This window comes from Episyrphus balteatus, chromosome 3, assembly GCF_945859705.1.
Source record: "Episyrphus balteatus chromosome 3, idEpiBalt1.1, whole genome shotgun sequence".
Lineage (NCBI taxonomy): Eukaryota > Metazoa > Arthropoda > Insecta > Diptera > Syrphidae > Episyrphus > Episyrphus balteatus.
The window spans coordinates 47,283,731-47,295,809 of record NC_079136.1 but is presented as its reverse complement, the minus strand read 5'-3'; the positions used below and the strand labels follow the sequence as shown (position 1 = coordinate 47,295,809).

At 30.3% G+C, this 12,079-nt stretch overlaps 1 protein-coding gene across 2 annotated transcripts in view; it reads left to right on the top strand.

The window, feature by feature from the left end:
- Positions 1-12,079, top strand: part of LOC129913099 (dopamine receptor 1) — a 97,843-nt gene that overhangs the window by 66,363 nt on the left and 19,401 nt on the right. For both annotated transcript variants that reach the window (XM_055991581.1, XM_055991580.1), the window contains exon 4: positions 5,434-5,563. In XM_055991581.1, the coding sequence (XP_055847556.1) occupies positions 5,434-5,563 (130 nt within the window). The remainder of the gene's footprint in view (positions 1-5,433; positions 5,564-12,079) is intronic.

Genomic DNA, 12,079 nt, shown 5'->3' with positions numbered 1-12,079 from the left:
AATATTATCTTTACTTACACACTTTTGTATAAAAATTTTCATTTAAATCGGGTTAATGTTGTACGAGATATTCAGAAACGAAAAAAACCGTTCTATGACAGGTACCGTTAATAACGGTACAAAAAATATTTTTTTTATTTAAAAAATGTGTAGTACTACACACAAAAATTTTAATCAAAATCGTTACAGCCGTTTTTGAAAAAAATTAACTTTTCTATTTCCGTTATATGGCAGGTACCGTTAGTTTTGGTCATAAAAAAAAAATTTCAATTTCCCCTCTAGGGAATCACCAAAAACTGCTAACCACCAAGTTTGAAGAAAATCACTTCACTCGTTTAGGCTGCAGCTCCAGATAGAGACAGACACACAGACAGACAGACAGACAGACAGACAGACAGACAGACAGACAGACAGACAGACAGACAGACAGACAGACAGACAGACAGACAGACAGACAGACAGACAGACAGACAGACAGACAGACAGACAGACAGACAGACAGACAGACAGACAGACAGACAGACAGACAGACAGACAGACAGACAGACAGACAGACAGACAGACAGAATTGCCGGACCCACTTTTTTGGCATTCTCCATCATCGTAATGTAATGTAAAATTGTTATCTCGAGTTCGATTTTTTTTACGAATCCTAAACTTGCCCTATAGTACCTATATCGCAAGTAAAAATGCGGAAACTATATTTTTTTTTGTATAAAAACAATTTGTTAAAGGTATAACCACAATGGCCTAAAAAGTGAAAAAGTGGAAAAACTACAAAAATTGTTTTTTAAACCAAAAAATAAGCTGTCTGCTGGAAGGTATAAGGAAGAAAAAAGACGTTTTTGTTAGTTTTCCCTGAACCTCATAAGAAAAACGCTTTGCCATGCGGCGATAAAATATTAGTGACTTTTATTTAAAAATGTAAACGTCTAAAATTGAAAACTTGGTAAAATGGTAAAGGAACTGTCAAAGTCAGCTATTACATGAATCCTCAAGAGGCTTGACTCTTTTTTCGAATTTTCTTTTGATACACAGCCACACAAAAAAAAATAAAAGTTCTGACCTGGGGTTGCTACTAAGTTTTTCATATAGTTTTTCAGTTTTTGGGTCGCTGCAACCGAATCCGGAGTCCGTTTTGTCCCATCACGTCAGGTTTTCGAGATAACCTCAAAAAATGTCACGAAAACAAAAAAAAATTTTCTCTGATCTGGATGTGCGAATATGTTAAGCGCATAGTTTTTGGACCGTTGAATCCAGATTCGAAGTCAATTTTGCCCTATCACGTCAGGTTTCTGAGATATCATCAAAAAAATGTCAAAACCAGAAAAACTAAATTTCTTATCTGGGGTTGCATCTAGGTTTTCATATATTTTTTGGGTTGCTAAAACCGAATTCGAACTCTATTTTTCCGTATCACGTCAGGTTTTTGAGATATCCTCAAAAAATGTCAGATAAGAACTTTTTTTTGAGTTTAGACATTTTTTGAGGATATTTCAAAAACCTGACGTGATACGCCAAAAAAGACTTCGGATTCGGTTTCAGCGACCCAAAAGCTATATGAAAAATTTAGTCGCAACCCCAGATAAAAACTTTTGTTTTTTTGGTTTTGACATTTTTTTGAGGATATCCAGAAACCTGACGTGATAGGGCGAAATTGACTTCGAATCTGGATTCAGTGATCCAAAAACTATATGATTAACATATTCGCACATCCAGATCAGAGAAAAAATTTTTTTGTTTTCGTGACATTTTATGAGGTTATCTCGAAAACCTCACGTGATGGAGCAAAACGGACTTCGGATTCGGTTTCAGCGACCCAAAAACTATATGAAAAATTTAGTCGCAATCTCAGGTCAGAACTTTTATATTTTTTTGTGTGGCTGCCCTACTAACAATTTTGCTTCTATAATGCTTTAAAGAAGCAACAATTGCATCTGTAAAGCTTTATCGAACTAAATTGGTTTGTCGGCTTTGTAATCATTCTGTGAGGCGCGTACTATTACACGATGCCTCTTGAGTCAAGGACTCAAACTTGACATTTATCTTTTGAATTAAAATTTGTTGTTGTTGTATTGCACCAAAAAGCACAAAGAAATGTGAGCGAATGTTGAAAAAAAAAAAAGTGGAAAAAGAAACGTCAAAAAAGAGTCTCGGACTCACGACCCACGACTCTCCGGTCGGATAATTTTTTCTTTCATCTTTTTTCTCTTTTGCACTCATTATGTTTAAAAAGAGTCGCTCCTCTTGAGGCTTCATGTAATTGCTGACAAATTCTTATGTTCATTGGTATCAAAAGTGTTTACAAAAGATTGGACCTTAGTAATAGACTCGATTTTAATAGAATTCAATTTTAACAAAAAAACTCATGGTAATAAAACAAACATCTTACTTCTGAGCTTAGATTTCTAAAACAATGAAAGTAAACCATAGTTAAAACAACACACCAATGTGAAACCACCTTAATGTTTTTTTATTTTCGCTGAATGCTTTCATTCATTCATTCAGTCATGAATGACATTTCATTCCAGTCGATTGGAAATTTTCCAATAGATATTCCAGTTGGTTTTGTTTTGTTTGTTTTTTTTTTTTTATTTTCTTTCGAATTTTAATTTGTTTAATTTCGTTATTTCGGTTTAAAAAAAAAGTAAAAAAAAGTGATTCTGCACATCTACGCGTCATTCATTTTCGTTCGGTGTATAATTTATGCCCTTTCGGTTTTTGGGGGCCCGGTAATTTGTACCACAAAAACCATGCTCGCCGTTTAATTATATGATACTTCCTGATGGTTTTAAGGACAAAAAAAGAGTGTTTGTACACTGTACAGTAGGGTGGGTCAAAAAAAATCGAAATTCATTTTTTTTCATTTGGTTCCTCGAAAACTCGATTGCTAGACACCTCTAGAATGTACTCACCAAATATGAGCTCTTTATCTTAATGGGAAGGTCCTCCGCTTTTCAATTTTCCATTTTTACATCAAGCTTCTACTAAAAAAAATCGTTTTTTATTCTTAATTTTGTAACAAATTAAGAATATATTCTTGTAGGAAGCAGATTGCTCCACAAAAAAAGTCTTTATAACTTTTTTTATTAATCTAACCATTTGAAAGATATTCGAGGTCAAAGTTAAACAAAAATATAAAAACTTTTTTTACTTTTCAAAATTTTCTAATTCATTTTATTATTAAATTAGTAAGATGGATTATTGTAGGGTCTTAAATGTTCTACAAAAAAGTAATTGGCCTCAAATTGGTTGCTTTAACCGTTTAGAAGATATTCACATCCAAGTCGCAATGCATAGGGACCATAAGAAAACTATTGAAATCAGTGGACATTGGTTTGGATGCGAATATCTTCTAAACGGATCAGTGAATTAGAAAATTATTAATCGTTTAAAGAAAAGAAAATATTCAACAAAATTTGATTGGTTCAATTTTGTATTGCATGCGGTAGAAGCTTTATTTTTAGATTTCAGCGTAAAACTCAAGAAGTCACTATGGCGTATGTGTAACTTTTTTTTTTTTGTAATGAAAATGAAGCTGATCAGGATTCCTTATTTTTTTTTACTGTTGAATATTACATTGAATATTAAATCACTTTCTTATGTTTTAAGTACAAAAGTTAATGTCAAATATTGTTTACCAGAAAAATTATTACCCACTTAAATGTCATTTTGATTATTTCGACGCGACCCTTGAACTTGAAGTAACTTCAATTTTGTTTTTTAACGAATAAACACTGTTCCCCTCGAAGTGCTTATAAATTAATGAAATTGGCAATCTATATAGTACTCTTAGATAAACTTAATAGGCATTTTCAACAATGAAACTCAAAAAAATAAAAAAAAAAAATAATATTCAGAGGACTTGAACTATAACCCTTTCACTTGATGATGGAATACAATAATTTTATACCCATACATCAGCATCACAGCCTTGTCTAGTAGGCTGAATATATAAGTGAGATGAGGCACTCTATTTTTACATCCTTTTTATGTTGTTCAATTAAATTAAGTCGTAAGCATGCTGAAGAGGATCGATGAATGAATGGATGGATGGATTGTATAGTATTATAGTCTGTGTAAGCATAAGCAGGTTTGATGAAGGCTCACCTATATTGTCATATATGACAACAACGACAATATGACGATGAGCGATGTCAATGTGATGGATAAAAAGTTGTCTATATATCGTACCTTTACCTCTATCTATCCAAACAATATGAAAATATATGAAAACCTTGCAAATACCTATAGGGAGTTGAGTTATAGGGAATATTTTTAGAAATTATATTTTCTGGTCTTTAGCCGAGAGGGAAATTTTCTTTATTTTTCAAAAAAAAAAAAACTCACTCCAAATTCAGAACAAATTGATTTTCTATTCTTCACAATTTATGGAAATTTTTTGTCAAACCATAGAATTATTGATTGTGTACAATGTACAGGTAGGGGAGAGTGGCGGACAGTGAGACACCCTTTTTTTAAATTGGTATATCTTAGAATGTTTTCGAGATAGCTTAACGAAACTTTGAAGATAGTTTAAGACATATTTTATCTTAATGTTGCAAAAAAACTTATAGTTAAAGAATGAATGAGGGCATCACATTGGACTAAAATGTAGAAAAAGTCAAAACGTCTCACTGTTTGAAAGGGGTGCGATCAGTGAGACATTCTTAGGTGAAAAAAAAAATAACGAAAACGTCAAATAATTAGGTAATTGACAAGTACATACTTAATTAATTTATGTTACTTTAACCCATTTATTCAAAAAAAAAAAAACAAAAAGCCAAAAAAAAATGAAAGAAAAAACAATACGAAATCATTTTGAAGTCATGCTAAAATAATAGATTTTTTTAAAATCTATATGTCTCACTGTTTGCTTTTTAAAAAACCTATGTCTCACTGTTTGCTTTTTAATAATGTCTCACTGTTTACTTTTTGTCATTTTTTGGAAAAATATAAAATTACAAAAAACGAGAAGGAATTCTAATTCAATGATATTTTTTTATGAAAGAACATATAAATATAATACATATGTAAAAAAAGTTCTGTCCACTAACCAGATTTTTTTGTGTTATACACTCTTTTTATAACACTCCAAAAACTACTTTCACCTGATTTTGTGTGATATTTTACGGCGGGGGAAAATGGACAGCTTTAATTAAGTCGGGACAAAATTAAAAGACGCAGACGGGGAAATAAACGTTTTGACCCAAACTAGCGTTACTGTGCTTATTTTCAGAAAAGAGAAAAATGGATTGTCTCACTGTTTGCACCGTCTCACTGTCCGCCACTCTCCCCTACTCTATAGAGGGTACACTAACCAACCATAGCCTCATCTGTGTGATGTCTGTTTGGATATGTGATTAAATTTACATCAACTTGTATTTTGTTGTTGTTGTATATATATTTTGTTGATTATTCTTTATCTTTTAGGTTACTGGATATTTGGTGCTCAGTTTTGTGATACTTGGGTAGCGTTCGATGTAATGTGTTCTACGGCGTCTATTCTTAATTTATGTGCCATTTCTATGGACCGGTATATACATATAAAGGATCCCCTGAGGTAAGTTAACAATATTGATTTTTTTTTTTTTTAAATTGTGTTGGTTTTGGTTTTTGTTTCTAAGTAAAACAAAAAATGCGTTGTAGACGATGTATTTTAGGAGGAATTTTTTGGATGTGTCGAAAAAATTGGGAAAACTGTATTGTCAGCATTAATTTTAATTAAAAGAGAACAGTGGACCTCAATATTTGCAAGTACGAGTATGTGTCTATTTCGCTAATTATTTCGTTGTACCGTACATCATGATTCATGAATATTAGGTAGTACCTATACGAATAAAGTTAGATATAAAAATATTTGTTATATCGAGAAGATTTAAGAGCGAAATAGAAAAGTTCTAATTTATGTTTGCCAGCCAAACAATGTCCAATTGAAAGCTTAAGTGTCACTTCCTCAATTGTGAATCGATGACATGGTCTTAGAAATTGTTTGCAGTTTTTGAAATATTTTCGTTTTGCTTATAAATTAAAGAATACAGGGCTGGAATCGACTAAATTGAATGTTGGTACAAAAACATGAAATAAAAAAATTATAAATAATCCACTTAAAAATTCGTTGCTATCGTAGTAGTCAGGAGTAACTTGTTTTTTTTTTCGGTTTCTGTTAAGTTAAAAAATGTGTTTTAATTTAGTACACTTCCTATATTTTTTCTGTCTTATCGAATGTGAGCATAAATACATAGATAGAGATGGGCGGCTTTATTTTAATATTTTTTTCTTTCTTATTTGTATTTTTTGGTACATTTATTTGTATCGTTTTGGAAGAAAAAGCACCTTCTGGAAATTTAAAAGCCGTACGTTTTGTTTTACTACGCTTTTTGAGGATCTTTCCTTTTTTGTTTTAGGTCTGTTTCATTTTTTTTGAACCCTTCCCTTTTATTTGCAAAGAAGATTGATATATTTCTGTGTTTTCTTCAGGGCCTTATTTTCATTTCGTAGACTATTGATTTCTTGTTTCAACCCAAGTTAATCGTTTTAGTGGTTGACTTGCCCCTATCTTGAGCTACAGCCTGAACACTGAAACGATTAACTTCTAACTTTTTAGTTATCAGTTTATGGTGATTCCCCAGAGGGAAAATCGAAATTTTAATTTTAGGATCCAAAATAACGGAACTTGCCATATGATAAAATTAAAAAGACTGTTTTTATAAAAACGTCTTTAACGATTTTGATAAAAAAAAAAATACTTGTAATGTGGCAAATAAGGTCGTACTTTTGAAATCAAACAAAAATATATTTTGGGCCGTTATTAACGACTTTTGCCAAATTTTTAAAACAAATTAATATTTGGTTTTTTAAAACCAAGTTCAAACGATTTAGAAGAAAAAAAAATTTTAAATTATTTATTCAAGCATTAAAATAGCATACCTCATTTGGGGGTCTGAACCATTCAAGAAGGTTTTTTGGACCTTTAAAACTTTATTTATATCTTATAGGACATATTGGTTTTGACCTTATGCATACATGTGCAAAAACTTGGAATCGTTTAGTTTTTGACCGATTTTAACCGATTTTCATCGTTTTTTATTTTTATCTTTTTTTATTTAATAGATACAGGAATAAAGTATATAGAGTAATGATAGACCATGATTACCACTATATGTGTGCGAATCAATCATTTTCGTTAACACAATTTTGAGATAACGTTAAAATAAAATTTTAAAATTCAACAGGTTATAACTTTTGACCAAGAGCAGATAGAAATTTTATTAAACTTTTATGACCATCCTTATACAATTACCTTTCATTTGGTATATCACACATAACGGTAAACTAACTACAAGCTACACAATGTTAAATCAAGAAACTTGCGAAAAACCTCAAAACACCAGTGGAGATCTGTTGCCCCCCGAACAGCCACCAGTGTGGGAAGTACCGTAATCTCAGTCTGGAAATTCGACATGGTTGACTTTAAAAAATTCTAACTTCTCTTGTAGGCATTTTTGAAATGAGATTGATTCGTCATATGAAAGGTGAAGTAATAAGCTTTCACATGGTATATATTTTTTATAGGTTGTCAAACAAAAAAATTGATTACATAGCCTGAGGACATAAAAATAAATGTTATTTTTGCTTTTTTTAATGAAATTTGATCGATTCAAAAAATTCTAGCTCTTTTTGTAGAAGTCTCATAGACCTGATCGATAAATATATTTTGAGCTAAGATAATTAGCTTTCAGATGGTATAAAATTTTTTATAGGTTGTTAGGGAAAAAAATGGAATTAATGACTTGAGAAGATAAAAATTCATGTTTTCTTTGATTTTTTTGATGAAAATGATTGTTTTCAATAAATTATTTTTATACTTTTTGCGCATTATAAAAATTTAAGTATGGCTTTATGAAATGAAAGGTTAAATATACATATATCACATAATATAAAAAATTTTATAGGTTGTCATTGAAAAAAATTGATTCAATAGCGTGAGAAGATAAAATTATATGTTTTTTTGCATTTTTTGATGAAAATTGATCGAGTTCAAAAAGTTCTAGCTCTTTTTGTAGATGTCTAATATGCATGATCTATATATATATTTTGAGCTGAAGCCATACGCTTTCAGGTCGTATAAAATTATAAAGAAATATTTGGCTTTTTAATGGTATATTTTGTTTTTGTAAGCTTTTAAAATAAAAAAATTAATAAAATCATCGTCCGTAAACCGGCTTTACAAACAACCTCTTTTTATTTTTAATTTCTTAAGAAGATCTTTTAATAAATATGATTTCTTTTGAAAAGTCAAAAGAATTGTTTTTCTTTTTATTTATGTGAAAAAAATCATTTCTTTATTTTGCCAATATTATTTATTTATTTTATTATTATTTTTTTTTTTTTTTTCAAAAATCTATGGATCTAAATATTTGGAATTGGTTCGCCTTAATTAGTTACACCACTCAATAAATTCGAATGAATATAATGAACTCAGTATTTTATTTTCATTTTTTGAAGCTTTTTGCCCCAAAAATTGCTCATTCCCTCAATCTATTTTGATTTTCTGGTGGTTAAAAATGATGTTTGTTAACAATGCATATTCTGATGATATTTTGAATTACCCAAATTGCAAAAAGTCGGAAGAAACATCCTGTTCTTCAATCATTTCGGATGGTCGGCAATTGCAGTTTTTACAACGTGTCTACTATCCCAGATTAATGGTATGGTTTTTTTTTTATTTTTCAAGCGAAAAAAATATTTTTCCTCTACAAGTTCAGGTAACCAGATACTTTCAAAAAACCTCTACCTCATGTGGTTTCAAACTCGAGAACTCAAAAATAGGGAAAATCCTTCTAACATACTCGGTGTATCTATCTGGCTTGATATAATTTAAAGGTAATGGCGGTTGATTGAGCACGTGTGGAATTTATTTCTCTGTGCTGTTGCCAAAGATGCGTGTGGTTATTAATGGCGCAATGGCATGTATACGAAACAGGAGCACCAAGAAGATGCTATTTAATAGCAAAAGATGCTCTGCTCAATTTACCCTCAGCTCTGATGGAAAAATTACCCATTAGATTCATGGGTAGATGTGTGTGGTTTTCTCATAGGTAAGGTATTTTCTGATGGAGATGATATGGGTACATTGTCGATATACCTCGTACCTTCAACCTACAATTACCTGCTCTATGTGGTTTAACCTACTTATTTGCAAAACAAATTTATTTCATAATCCGTTAAGTATTTTTTGTTTATTTTTTTTTTTCTGTTCGTCTTCTTCTTTTCTCAGGGAAGAAATAGAAGTCAAAATAAATTGCCAAACATTACCCAAACCATACGTGATCAATTATTTGCTTCTGTTAAAATAAATCACTTCCTTGAGGTGTGTAAGGATATTAAGATTGCATGGATGTATTTATCAAAGGAAATCAATCATGGGTTAAAGTGTTGGTAATTATGGCAGATATGTGAAATTATTAAATTTCGTCTGGAATAGAAATAAGCATAATGAAGTGGCGAAATAAGATGGTTTGCCTTTGGAGGAAATAATTTGGTTCTAGACCAAAATTTTTTCAGACAGAAAAAATTGGTTAACTGAAAGCAAATCATGTGGAATATTTGTTTGCTACCAATTTCATCACAAAAAATTCAGTCAATATTGATATTGACCGGGGACAAAAAAGCAAACGCATACCTTCTTCAAATTTACTTAGGTGAGTTTATTAAGAAGCAATCAATCAAGAAAACATCATGCACTGCATATAATAAATAAATCATCTTCCTAAATCCTAATCAAGAACACTTATGGTCAGTTCTGTAATCAACAGCTTAAATAAACAATAAGAGAGAACTAAGCAAAAAAAGCAACACGTGTGTTTTAAGAGCAAATAATAGATTTGCTCAAAGCCATGCCTTCCAGGAGCCCAAACATCATCATCGTGTATCTTAACATCCTGTCATCATAAATCACCATAAATATCATGTAAGAGAGTATAGAAAAACAGAAGCTTATTTATATACAGCTTATACAGGATGGAATATTTATTATCAACATTTATTCGACTTTTGTGTTATCAATCATCTGTGTGAAAATTTGTTATTTTTTGAGAAGAAAGATCAAATCTAGACTAATATCGAAGGTTTATAGAAGGACAGTTCTAGGAATTTTATTTAAATTGGAAGTTATTAATAATTTATAAGATTGGTAGGTATTTGCTGAGTGGTATAGTCACTTAGAATGAAAAGTTCTGGGAAGGAAAGATTTGGTAATAATAGAGTAAAAGAATTGAACAGTCTCGTAGATACAGGTATGCAATATATCTGTGGTGTGTAGTTTCTAAGGATGTTTAAATATGGTCCCACATATTTCCTCATGCAAGTGGTGTAGAGATATATTTGATTAAGCGTAAACCAATAAGCCTTCTATTAAGTATTCTTTAAAGTAAGAAATATAGTATGATTTTTATGAATTGACTCATTTAACTACAGTAGCCCAGTAAGAATAAACGAAAACTTGTCAAAGAAAGGAACAAATTTGTAACAGGGTGATTTTTGGTATACCTACAGCTTGGTGCTATCTGTGAAAAGTCCTGAAATTTGATCTGTCCGATAATTTCATTATAAGGAGTCAAAGGTCACAACATTTTTTATTTTAAGAACGGTAGGTTTTAAACAAAAAAAAAAATATATTCTACAAAATTGTAGTTGAGGTTATTTTACAAAAAATAAATAAATAATAACTTGTTTAAAAGCTAGAATATCACCCTTAATCATAAATTTTAAATGAAGATATTTTAAACAAAGATTTTTGAAATACTTTCCCAAAATTTTGAGAAAAAAAAATTAAATACACATTTACTTATAAATTTTTCAAGGCTTTAAAACTTAATAAAAAAATTACTGGCAAAAAAGTAACTGTCCCTACTGTCCTTTTACCAAATAGTTTTTAGAAAAAGTCTATCTTTTAATGAAATTGTTTTTCAAATATCGTCAGGTATTAACGGTACCTCCCATAGAAACATTTTTTTTAAATTTAGTTTTCTTCCAAATGATTTGCTTAATTTCAACGATTTTTTTTAAACAAAAGCACTTTTATTTTTTTTTGTATCAAAAATAAAATTTTGAAAAAAAAAAATGTTTTTTGGATTTAAAAAAAAATTTTAACTTTTTTCAATTTTTTGAAATTTTGGTGTTGATTAATTCAAAACCAAAAAAAAAAAAAGTTCTTATCTGACATTTTCTTAGGATATCTCAAAAACCTGACTAGATACGGCAAAATAGACTTCGGATTCGGTTTAAGCGACCCAAAAAACATACGACGAACATATTCGCAACCCCTGATAAGAACTTTTGTATATTTTTGGTTTTTTTTGACATTTTTTGAGGATATCTCGGAAGCCTGATGTGATGGGGAAAAATTGACTTCGAATCTGGATTCAGCGACCCAAAAACTATATGATTAACATATTCGCACATCCATGCATTTTTCGCGACATTTTTTTAGGTTCTCTCGAAAACCTGACGTGATGGGGCAAAACAGACTTCGGATTTGGTTTCAGCGACCTAAAGGGCAAACATTTTTTTTTTGTGTAATTGCTACAAAATGGCATTTTATTTTAAACCTTTTTTTATTTATAAAAAATAAGTTTTTTTTTTTCAAACGATTTTGAAAATTTTTCATTTGAAGAACAAATTTTATGTTTTTTTTTAATTTTTTTTTTGTTTTTTTTAAATTTTTTTTTATTTTCAAACTCATTTATTTTTTTTTATACGTATAAAAAAGTCATAAAAATTTTAGTACTTTGAATTCTAAGAGCAATTACGTGCGACCCGATCGTGCATTTAATTTTATTTGTTCCCACAAATACAATGTCTTTATGGAGCTAACTACAGAATTTACTTACTCTTCAAAGAAAACACCCTTTCACCCAAAAATTGTTTTATGAGGTCTCCTTGTTCCTGGTTTCTATTCCAAATGCAACGAACGTTGGTACCAATTTTGTTTAGTGTGACCCATCAATATTTTCGATAAAAAAAACACTATTTAAACTATGATATTCTTATATAAGTGCACTTAAGATTCTGTATT